The 12,741-nt window shown below is 43.3% G+C and overlaps 1 protein-coding gene across 1 annotated transcript; it reads right to left on the bottom strand.

Moving 5' to 3' along the window:
• Positions 1-7,795: 7,795 nt before the first annotated feature.
• CCDC127 (coiled-coil domain containing 127) lies at positions 7,796-12,306 on the bottom strand. Its single transcript, XM_068195292.1, has 2 exons — positions 11,957-12,306; positions 7,796-11,346 (listed from the first exon to the last, which is right to left on the bottom strand). The coding sequence occupies exons 1-2, from the start codon at positions 12,075-12,077 to the stop codon at positions 10,673-10,675; spliced, it is 795 nt and encodes a 264-aa protein (XP_068051393.1). The 5' UTR covers positions 12,078-12,306; the 3' UTR covers positions 7,796-10,672.
• Between the last annotated feature and the right edge of the window lie 435 nt (positions 12,307-12,741).

The following is a 12,741-nucleotide window of genomic DNA, read 5'->3' on the forward strand; positions in this document are numbered from 1 at the left end:
GTCTTGCAATAGGTATTAATATTTCCCTAACGTGACTTGAAATATGTCTCAGTCTGCCTAGTGATAGCATTTGCCTTTTTCATGACCCTGTCAGGTCTGTGGATGTGCTATCTCCTGATTAACCACTGGAGCAGCAACTTTCTTCTCCTTTACTGATTCCAACTAAGGATTTCCTAGCTTGTGGCAGAACTTCCTTTTCTAAGTTGCTGAAAGCATATGCTGACACTTTTTCTGCTACTCCAGTGCACTGAGCTGCACAGCTCTTTCTGAACGATGCTATTACAGCATTCCCAATCCTGAGAATGTGTCAGGAACATTTAATTACCATGCTACTATTTTTGTCCTTAGTCATTAGTAGAAGAATGACAAAACATTGTTCCTAAACTGATCCTTCAAGATCTGCCTTAGCAACCTCCTCTTAGACCATCATTTCTTCTTTCAAGCACAGCTTACTATCACAATTAGATTTTTACCTAGTTCTTTGTTCCCAGAGTCATCACAGAATCATAGAATGCTTTGGAAGGGAACTTAAAGGTCATTTAGTTCCAACCTCCCAGACACTGGCAGGGGGACATTCCACTAGACCAGGCTGCTCAAAGTCCTCACCCAGCTTGTGAATGGATCATCCACAACTTCTCTGTGAAACCTGTCCCAGTGCCTCGCCACCTTTGTAGTGAAGATTTTCTTCCTAATATCTAATCTAAACCTGATCTCTTCAATTTTGAAGCTATTGCCATTTGTCTTAACACTGCATGCCCTGTCAAAAGTCCCTTTCTGGCTTCTTTGTAGTCACTTTAGGTACTGGAAGGTGCTCTAAGGTCTCCCTGGAGCCTACTCTTCTCCAAGCTGAACAGCCCCAACTCTCTCAGCCTGTCTTCACAGGAGAGGTGCTCCAGCTCTCTGATCATCTTTATGGACACCTCTGGATTTGCTCCAATAGGCCCACATCTTCCTTGTGCAGAGTGCCCCAGAGCTGGATGCAGTACTCCAGGTGGTGATTCATGAGTGCAGAGTACAGGGGAGAATCACATCCCTTGGCCTGCTGGTCACACCTTTTTTGATGCAGAATTTGGTTGATTCATCTCCTGGGTTGTAAATGCACATTGTTGGCTCGCATACAGGTTTTATTCCATCAACTTCCCTACAGTCTTTCTCTGCAAGGGTGTTCCCCATCCATTCGTCACCCAAGCTGTATTTGTGCTTGGAATTGCCCTGATCCAGGTGCAGTACCTTTCACTTGGACTAGTTGAACACCATTATGCTCTCATGTGCCCATTTCTCAAGCTTGTCCAGGTTCCCATGGATGGCATCCGTTCCTTCTGTCATGTCAACTGCAACACTGTATTCACGTTCTATCTCCTGTTTAGTTCAATTAATACATCTAGTTGTGATCACGTGGCAACTAGGCTACTGAAAATTTCTCTCTGCTAAGTTTCATGAGCAGGCAGCTTCTATCAGGATCCAAAAATACAGTCCTAATTGCCTTACATTGAGAAAATCCTCTTTTCGAAGAATTTTATCTTGCTCTGGTAATGCAAGGTGGCAGTGGTTGTTAGTTATCTATCAGTTGTTAAATATTTGCAGAAGCAAATACACTGGTCTGGCATCTAGCTCAAATGTCTTTATCAGTGTAATAGCGTGGGTAATGACCTTGGAAGACACTGTGCCTTTTTCTGAAGGACTTAACACTAGCAGTGACACCAGCTCCAGTATGATCCACAGGTGCTCAGAGGTGTTGTCTATATTGCCACCCTGTGGACTGGAACAGGCAAGCTGGGGCTGCCCTTCCCTCGTCACAGTCACTTATTTATTCAACAGAGCCCTTTCCTGTGCTCTAAGGTAAACTCCACCTTCAAGAGACGCTAAGCCTATGTTTGGCAGGTCCCACACAATAAATCTCTATGAAATTCATCCTTTCATGGTATAGGCTACTACAGAAGAAATGTGTTGCATACTGCTAATTATAAATGCAGAGGAAAACAGATCTTACATTTAGATTGGATTACTTGTGTTAAAACATTTCTAATGACACATTTGTTTTTTTGTCTCCTACTCCCATATTAATGTACTATTGTTCAAAAGTTAAAAAGGGCTGTAAAAAAATGAAGCCAACTTGTCTGTAAATAACACCCAATTTTACAAAAACCCAATTAAAAGGGAAATATCCCCTTTATAAAGATACTATATTTTGCTGGAACATACACACATAGGCATTTGTGGAAGAATGTGGGTGTACTCCTTTTCTTAGATAATTATGCCTTTCATCTCACAGGATGATGATGATGTTATGAAAGAGTATGAGAATGTGGGTGTACTCCTTTTCTTAGATGAATATGCCTTTCATCTCACAGGATGATGATGATGTTATGAAAGAGTATGAGACAGGGTGGCAATAAAGAAAATAAATACTAGCAGAAAGTTATTGGGATATAAATCGAGGCCACAGGAAGGACAGAGCCACTCGTTTCCTTTTTGTGGGATCAGGTCTGGTCATGGTGTGGTACCACCTGGACCGAGGAACTCCTGGCTATGGGCAGCCTTCAGAATGTGGTGGCAGCCTGGCTCCACAGGGATGTTCCCAGCGTGGAGACAAACTGACCTCCCCTGCAGCTCAGGTGCAGCCTGACACACTCTACCAAATCAGCTGCCTGGCAGCTGCTCCTGCTGTGACCTCCCTGTGCCAGCACAGACACCCTTGAGCCACCACAGCTTATTTCCAGCCCTTCGGGAAGCTATCCCATATAGAGAAGGACTTAAAGGCAGTTGTAAGGAGGTGGCAGGTGGTCTCTTCTTCCAGGTAACAAGTGACAGGTCCCAGAGGAAATGGACTCAAGTTGTGCCAGAGGAGTTTTGGATTAGATAGTAGGGAAAATTGCTTCCTGGAAAGGGTGGCCAGGCTTTGGAACAGCTGCCCTGGGAAGCTGTGGAATCACCAGCCTTGGAAGTGTTCAAAAGGTGTGTGGATGTGGCATGTGGGGACAGAGTTTAGTGGTCAACCTATTTGGGAAAATGATTGGACTCAACAATCATAGAGGTCTTTTCCAAGCTCAGTGATTCTATGATTCTGTGATTCTAAGGATGGGTTCTTCTCTTCCATGAGAGAGTGGAGACAGTAGATTGAAGGACCTGGCTGAAGTGCTTGTCGGCAGTGCTTGACCCTCGCCTCCTCCACCATGGAAGGAGCCACAGCCACCTCCAGGACATGCACTGTGCCAAGGGTGCCAGGGACCCTGCAGGTGCTGGCAAAGCTGAGCCAAACCAGACTAGGGCTGGCCAGAACTATGACAGCAGCTGGACTTGGTGTGGCAGCTGTTCCGTGTACAGTTTCCACCTTTGGAACTTGTAGTATTTCATCGTACCGTAAAGGAGGATTTGAACAGAAAACAAGTGCTCAAGCAGCTTGTCTTCTTTTAAGTGTAAATCCACCTGCTGACAAGGACAAAATCAGAACAGCTGACAAAATTAGCAGGATTTTGAAACATCCTGATAAAGGCGGATCACCAGATTTAGCAGCAAAAATAAATTAAACAAAAGACTGGAATCCAGTGCTAAAACTGAAGTTTGAAGCCTTGGGTCCTAAAAGATTCAGCAGATTCCTTGTGCAACAGCTTTCAGATCAACTTGCTCTGCACAGTTTCATAACAGTGTATTAATTGTTCCTATTTATGGTCACAATAAAACATTTGAGATAATTTAAAAACAAACTGAAATCTTTCACAGCTACGTAAAGCTACATGCAGGTATGCTCCTGTGAAGAGCAGGGAGTTGGAAATTATGATCCTTCCAGGTTCCTTCCAATTCAAGATATTCTATGATTCTATGATTTTTCTGCCCTCCATCACAGGCTGGAGGATACTGCCTTGGGGGAAGTTTTTTATTCTGGATCCTGTGAACAGGAGGACAAATAGGAAGAAGAAGGACAGGAGTATTCTTTTGAAAAAACAATTCCTTTCATATAAAGCCATTGAGAAAAGCAGAGGCCACTGGCAATACACATTGTTTGCAACTACATTTCAGGTTGCAATCAATAGTTTCAGGCATGAAATGCAATATGATCCTTTCATTGTGATTCTGTCATGCCTGGTATGACATAGGACAAATCTGTAACTCTCCAGATATTTGCATCGTTCCTTGCAATATACCCGGCTGTTAGTATTAACTGCATTATTTTCTGACCCTCTCAGTACGGCAGCAGATACTGGAGTGAAATCTTACTCTTAATTCTATAGCAATATCTTACCAGCCTTAATCCCATTTTCTTTCCAGTCAGCTTCTACTTGGTAGTCAAAGTATCACATACAGCAATACAATTACCCTTGCTTGTGTAATAAGCCTAAACCAGGAAAGGATGGAAATGTAAAGACGGAGGAGATGGAGGAGAAGGAGAAGGAGAAGGAGAAGGAGAAGGAGAAGGAGAAGGAGAAGGAGAAGGAGAAGGAGAAGGAGAAGGAGAAGGAGAAGGAGAAGGAGAAGGAGAAGGAGAAGGAGAAGGAGGAGAAGTAAAATTAAATAGTGTCTGTGACAGCCCATCCTTTAAAATAGGTGGAGAAAACACAAAATCCTTTTACAAGCTGCCAGCAGGTAACACCCTTGACCAGATATGCAAAAAAGGGGCCCCAGGCTCAAGAGCAGACTGAAAATCTCCAGCCTAGGGGACAATAATGACCATCTTAGAAAGGGAGATACACAGGCAAAATATCTGAGCTGCTTAGTTTTAAGGGTAATAAACAATTGCAGGTCGTCATGCAGTTTACCATGCCAATAAATGATTTGTAGATCTTTAACTGGATCTAAGTTTTATGCTCTGTTGTTCTTAAACTCCACCTGATAAGTAACCAAAAGGCACAGCTCTCACATCTCTTCAGCTGGCATGATTTGATTTCCTATGTGAGCGCTTGAAAGCTGCTGCCACCAGCCCACAGCAGTTCAAGCAGGGATACCTAAAGACTTTAGAGACATCCAATAAACTTTGGAGTCTAATTTTCTTCCCATGAGATTATAAATTTCTACAGATTGGAGAGAAGTTCCAACTTGTGCCAACAAGCATCACCGCAAGGGAGAAATAAGACAGCACTGAGCTATTGTTAGAACTCTGTCCCAGACTACTGGGAACACAACAGAGGTAGGATGTCACACACAATGACTTCCACATGCATCCCATTCTGGAGTGGTTTTATGGTCTCAAGAAGTTTTCTTCAGCAATCTGACATGCTGAGAAACTTTCAGTGCATGCATCCCATTCTGGAGTGGTTTTATGGTCTCAAGAAGTTTTCTTCAGCAATCTGACATGCTGAGAAACTTTCAGTTTATGATTATTGTGAAAGTAGCAGTGTCCCTAGCCACAGAAAAATTAAAGGGAAGAAGCTACGAACAGCATGTGTGGTGTAGTTCATCCAGAACTGAGCTGACACTGATGCCCACGTGGCCTCTTTCTCCTTTTTATCTCCCAGAAAGAGGCACAATCTTTATGTTTGTCTATACTGGTAGCTTGCCTAATATTTACTTCAATTTATATATAAATATTTAACAGAAGCAATATCAGCTCCAGCAGCACCATGCTTTGTTGTTTTGCCCTTCTTTTTGACATCAGGGAAATAGATGTGCTGTCTTTAATATTTCACTATATACAATCAGAATATCGCCAAAATATTGCTTCCATCTTTGGACTCATCTCACCTTTGGAATAACTTTGGGGGGAAATACAGGTAAGGACCATAGGGGTAGAAATGCTTCTGTGGACAGCATGAAATTGATGTCATGATCAGAGGGCTGGAGTGCTTCTTCTATGAAGACAGGCTGAGTGAATTGGGGTTGTTCAGCCTGGAGAAGAAAAGATTTGGGGAGACCTTACTCTAGCCTTTCAGTACTTCAAGGGGGCTTATTATGAATAGGAATAAAATTTAACACAGCCTGTTGTGATAGGACAAGGGATAATGGTTTTAAACTACAAGAGAGTTGGTTTAGACTAGACATAAATTAGAATTTTTTTACAACAAGGGTTTTGAAACACTGGCATAGGTTGCCCAGAGAGGTGGTAGGTGTTTCATCCCTGGACACATTCAAGGTAAGGTTGGATGGGGTTCTGAGCAACCTGTTCTGTTTGGAGATGTCCTTGCTCATTGCAGGTGGGTTGGACTAGATAAGTTTTAAAGGTTGCTTCCAACCCAAACCATTATATAATGGTCACCATCCCCCTAAATTTCTTAGCCAGTGAAGTGCTATTGCTTGGGATCTGTCTCACCATAAAGTGTCTCTCCTCCAGCAGGCAGCAGAACGCGTTGACAGTTGTAGATTGCTTCTTGCCATCTTCATTAAACAATGAACAGTGTTCTTTAATCGAGTTTGTCACAGTTTTCTTTTCCAGTGCTGCAATATACGATGAGGTGCTAACAGGTTGCTGAACTACATCCAACCCCTTGTGCCTGCTGCCTTTGCACAGAGGTCTGCAGCAGCACCCACCTCAGTGGAGACAAGTTCATTCTGGTTTGGTCACCGAACACCACGGTTTTGCTCACCTTTCTTGTTATTACCCCCAGAGGTGTTTGGGCTGGAGAGCTCCGACAGTGCAGCATTAGGAGATATGCTCCAGCGGAAGAGAGGATGTGGCTGTTGGCTGAAAGAGCCATCAGCCACAAGGGGAAAGCAACATCCAGTGACACAAACACCAACCACAGCAGCTGAGCATTTTGTCCTGACTGCGATAACTTTACAGGTAAGGTATATCAGAAATATAAACCTGTTATGAACACAAAAGTGAAGAGGCATTTTTGCAGCAGCTGGACAGCCTGGGTGATCTCAGCTCAGGGCTGTTGGGTTACATGACTGTGAACAGCTGCGGTCACTGTTCTTACAATCCACCAGCTCTTCAAACTTCATCCACAGACTCCTTGTTTCCAGAAGCACATTTACTTTCATCTTACTTCAGTTTACTTTCAGCTTTTGTTGCAGCAATCACTCAGCTGTTTTGCTGTGAAGTGGCCATTGCCTCATTGCTGAGCTACACTAAATTTCAGTGAGTTACTTCTTAGCAGGTCCATCGGCTGTCTCAGATATGCACTGACCACTGAAAGCTCCTTGAGCAGGAATTAAATAAACGACCAAGAAATGTGGGCCTTGGCATGCACACCAGCGAAGCCTTCATATCCAGCTGCACCACAACTGCACTATAACCTTGCCTTTCATCCTCTTTTCACAGCAATAACTCAAATTTCTTTGATTTCACCACAGTACCTGAACCGTTGACCACTGTTTCTGCCTTGTATCCTCCACAGAGGAACAATCAGTTTTCTCATCCTCACACAGGAGTGCTCAAACTCATGCTTTACAGAGCCAGAGGATGGTGAAGAACTGTGTCAAATACAAACAGATTGAGGATCCTTTATTACAGGAACAAGGATTCCAGACTGTCTGAACACTGTTCTAGAGCAGCTGGATTGCAGTTCTTCACAGAGAGCAGGAAGATGAGGGAAATGAAAAGCAGCTGACATGCAGAATGAGACATCTGAGGGATACTGGAGGAAAGCAGAATATCTTACACAACATCCTGTTGAAGGAATATCCCCAGTCTTTCAGAGGGATGGTCACCTTTAACCCCACATCTTCAGTTAATGCTCCGCACTTACCTGTTTAACAGTGTTCTTTCCTAAGAAAAAAACCTTATAACATATTCTTTTCTCAGCACCAAGACCAAAACTTTTTGCATGCTAATTTTAAAAAAATTACAATTTGGAAAGTCTGAATGAAGTAGCAAATTCCAGTTCCCCCACCCACCTTGCCCAAGTTACAAAACAGTGCAGAAATATGTAAAGGTTTTATTGTTATTGTTTAATAGCTGAGTGACAATTTTATAACAAAAATAAGTTCATTAAATACTTTGAAAACAAATTATTCTTGCATTCTACATATGCATATGGGCAGTTCCAAACAATTAACCAATTCAGAACAAGTGCTGGGCAAGATAAAACTTACATTATAATCTTCAGAATAACAACCTACAAAGGGGGAACATTTCTAAAATACATTGCATACCCACAAACATGAGTTTTGGAAGAAACTAACAGGACCAGTGATTCTAAATCAGTTATATATTTTTAAAAAGTCTTCTGAAATAACCCTTCTTTCTTGATACAATGATCTTCAAAGTGTCCATGAATAATAGTTCAATTAGTTGTACAAACAAATGACACTTCTAAAAAAAGAGAAAGTGAATACCAAACCTTTACTACATTGCATCCAACCCTGTATATTCAAGTGTGTAAGGATTGAATGTACATATTCATACTGAAAAAATAGTATTTTACCCTTGATTACATTTTCTTTAAACATTTTGAGTGATATGAATAACAAACTATGAAAAAATGAAAAAGCATAAAACCTTTATCTTTTGAGGCTAACTTATACAAATTCAAGGCATCAATCTCAAATACACTGGCACTGATTCACTGTCTGCTCTCAGTCAGCTGAGCAGCTTAACTGCCTGCAGGAACGTGTGAAGTGTGCCACAGCTGGATGGTCACTTTCCACATCCTGAAAGAATTACACACGGGCTGTTATTCAAACTTATTTGTTCTCCTGGGCAATTAGACTGTGTGCCTACATCCAGCTGCAGCAGCTTGGCTCAGGGCGTCACACATGATTAGCAACTCAATTGTGTTGAGTTGCAAAAGCATCTCCCAACCAGAATATGGTACCCTGACAAACTGTGGCCCTTCTGGTGTTTGTGATCTCTCTTTTTTCTCCCAAGTTTGTCTACTAAAACTTTACTTTAAAAAATCAATATGAAAAAAGGATTAATAAGTCAACACAACAGTATAATTAGAACTACCAAGGTGAGCAAAATCTCAACTGGAAAACAGAGTAGTTGGGAAACATCTATTCTGCTCAGGAATTTTGTTTCATGTTACATATTTCTACTTAGTAACTAGATTAAGTTGTGCACATTGTTTCAAAAGATTTATCTGCTCTCTTCTGTGCTCAGACTAAAATGAAACCAGGAGAAAATAATAAGAGAAAAACCCCACATCTGCAGAAGATGGGCATTCACTTGGATTGCTTCCAAGCCATGGTTCTACATGATTGCCTAGAGCAAACACATTTGTCAAGTCTAGCCCTCAGTAAATAACAAACTGCTAATTAATGAACTGACTATCTACTAGCACTAATCAAAGTCAAGTAACACAGAAGATTAGATGTTATAAATGCAAGGGTAAAGACTGCCCCTTTGAGGTCTAAGGCTGGATTAGAAAGGGGAAAGAAAAAAATTCTTATTATTTTAAATACATGGCACAATTGAAAGAAGGTTCCTACTGCTACAAGGACCCAAAGTATACTCAAAGTTCTAAGAAATTGAAATGCACTGGGTTTTAAAGTTTTGTTTGTTGTTGGATTTTTTAAATCTGGATGTTTATTTTTTAATTTATTATTTCACTGTACTTATTATTTTTTTTTACCAAATCTATTTAATTTTACTAGCTAAATAAAAAGCTCCCTTTCTTAAAAGTTTGCAAAGCTTGTATATCTGTAGGCTGTAATGGTCATGTGTATGTAAAGTGGTGAATCACAAGCACAGAATTTCAGACCTGCAGAAAAGAGTATGTACTTCAGTTCTGGGAGAAGGGAGACAGGTGGAGAGAGAGCAGTGGCTGCCAGTGCAGGCTGCATTTAGGTTCCCATCTGCAAATAACAAACAGGACCTGCCCAAGGCAGAGCCAGATGCAATGGCAAGGAGGCTCCTGCAGGCAACCCAGGAGGCAGCCAGTGCCCTGAGAGGCAGAAGCAGCAGCATGGGGACATCTATAATGGTGGCACATTGTTGGGTTACAACTAAAACCCTGACTGAGAAAAAAACAAGTATTCTTAAGGTATCTCCAATATATGAAAATATAACTTCCAGTTTATACATTCCCTAGAATTTGATAATGGGTCTCAAGTGCCAATGAGACATCAATCTGTTTCTTTATGTGTTATTTGAATTAGCAACTTTTGGATGTTTCATTCATAAAGCACTATTTGTATATTAAGCTGGAAGACAATGCAAGACTGACTAATCTGAAACAGGATCAATCTATTCCACCCTCAGAATACTTTTCACATACACTTACACACACATTCACGCATATATATATATATATATTTATATACTTGCAGCACATACAGACACGTAAGATTCAGGTGTCAAGCAGCTGGCTCCAACACAATCTCTCCCAAACATCTGCCTCAAAATCAGTCTTGCTTAAACAAATTTTTTAAAAAGTAATAGTAATAAAAAAAGACATTGTTGAGACACCATGTAAAATGTCAGAGATAAAGAGCACAATGTGCTACCCCACCTAAGGGAGACAAATGACCATTCTCTGTTGCTGGAGTGTGACCATCAATGAGGCAAATCCCTCTAAACTGAGTTCTCTTTTCTGCTTCTGATACCTGGGGAGCCGGTGCATCTCTATACTGCGACACAAACACACTCACGGAGATCAGGAGCATGCACAGCTCACCAGAGCATCTGTTGTTAGTGAGAGGAAAGGCACCAGCACTGCACATGTCCCATGCAAATACAAGTGCAAGGGGGACGAGAGACGGCAACACAGCAGAAGAATTTAACAGCTTCGGACTACAACTGTGATTGTCCCTACCATGCATGGTGGATCTCATGGAATCCCACTGCTTCCCCTACTTAGCGTTTTCCTAACATGGCCTTTTCTACCCTTTTGAATTTCTGCAGTTCAACAGCTAGTTCCCAGTATCTCAGATACAGCCACATAAGCTTTCCATTTTGACTTCTGGTTTTGTTCAGCACATTGCCACAGTAGTTATCATGTTTGAAAATATCTTTTAAGCCACTCTCGACATGTAAAGCCATAGCAACAGGATTAGTTGCTGCTTTAACTAGCAGATTTTTCTCTATTTCTAGTCTCTGACTTCTGGGTACTAAAAGACTGCAGTAGATGTCCTGTCTTTCCTTCAGTCCCTCTTCAAATTCTTTTAGTAAAATATTGGCTCTCTGTTGCCACTCTTCTTCCTTTGCCAGGCAACTCTGGTACAAGGTACCTTCTGCTCCAGAGTGCAAAAGGACTTGTTTTTCTCGCTCCAACTTCTCCTGCTCCTGTTCTAGGAGCTTCCTCTCTTCTACTAGTTTGCGGCTCTGGGACACGAGGGCTTCACGGTAACTCAAGGTCCTGTTGCGTTCCTTTTCCAGCTCCACCTCCAGATGAGCAACAGCTCGACGATTCTCTGTGATTATATCCCGGTATTTGCCTTCCAGGTCTTTTTGTAAAGTTGACTCTTTTCTGTAGTACTCTTGTCTTTCCTTTTCAATTTCTTTCTGACATTCTCTGGTCCAGATCCAACCTATCACACACAAATGAGACTTCAGATGCAAGTATAACATGTAACAGTGAGGAGTATAATTAATTAGCGGTTCCTGAAATGAAGCTACTAAGTGGTGAAAAACTTTCTTTCCTGTCCTTCACTTCTACTTACATGTCCCCACAAAATATATTTCCGTGGTCCCTATTTCACAGTGAGTCACTTTAAATGATTATGCTTTCTCTGAAATAAAATACCCCTATTCTTTTATTGTCTATACTAGGACTACTTAGATTAGAGAATGAAAATGAAGTCATGGAGAAACAAACTGTAGGTTTCCTATGTGGATACTGCATGGAGAACTTTCTAGGCCCACTAAATAAACACATAAGCAACATCTGCCATTGTTACCTCTGGGCTCTCCAGCACATCCTGTATCCGTTTTTCTTGAGAGACCTTTGTATACTGGAGCTTATTAAATACGGATTCGTCTCCGTGTATGAACAGCGGTCTTTGCCTAAGCGATACCAACAGCGCTGGTTGTTTACCGCACTATAAACGAGAAGGCCTGGGGAAGTCCCCAGCGGGGCATGGCTCTATCACCGCACTGCTCCAGGAGCCCCCCTCGGGCCGGGGGCCCGGCGCTACTCACGGAAGGCGGCCAGGCCCAGCATGGGGACCAGCAGGGCGTAATTCCACCGGCTGCCGTCATCGCCGGGATCGCGCCGATTGGGCAGGATGTTCCAGTTGGGAGGGTCATTTAAGTTATTCATGGAGGCACCTGCGATGCACAGAGGGAAGACGCGGCCTCAGCAGCGCGCAGAGGGGCCGGGGCCGCTGCCGCTGCCGCCGCCACCTTCTCCTCCCGCTGGCTGACTGGGAATTCTGCCCGAGCCCTTCGAACGGCGGTCCTGACACTTGGCGGCTTGGCTGCGCCCTGAGTGGCAGCCCCGGCCGCGACACGGCCTGCCAGGCCCATCCCCGTTCCCGTTCCCACTCCCCCTCCCGTCCCGCTCCCACCGCGGCAGGACCCCCACGCACGAGCCCCGGAGCGCGCGAGCCCCCGGCGCTGCCACTCACGTGCCGGCCCCGCCCCCGCCCGGCCCGGCCCGGCCCATCAGCCGGGAGAAGAAGGGGGTGGACGACAAAAGGGCTCGCCCGAGCCTGGAGCGCTGCCGGACGTCCGTCCCCGCGCCTGAGCGGCCCTTTTTATCCCATTAGCGGCCAGGGCCAGAGGCAGCCGTGAGCGGCATCTGAATTCCACCGTCTGGACTTGCTGAGTCTACTTTCTGTCCTAGAGAGACAGTACGGTCTTTCCTTCGTCCTTCACCCTTCTCAAATCTCATGTCTACGAAATGGTCTTTCCCACGACTTCAAAAAATTATTACGGCCTATTTATGACGCAAAAGTTCAGGCGCTGTCAGAGAGACAAAGAGG

The sequence above is a fragment of the Anomalospiza imberbis genome, chromosome 1, assembly GCF_031753505.1.
Source record: "Anomalospiza imberbis isolate Cuckoo-Finch-1a 21T00152 chromosome 1, ASM3175350v1, whole genome shotgun sequence".
Classification (NCBI taxonomy): domain Eukaryota; kingdom Metazoa; phylum Chordata; class Aves; order Passeriformes; family Viduidae; genus Anomalospiza; species Anomalospiza imberbis.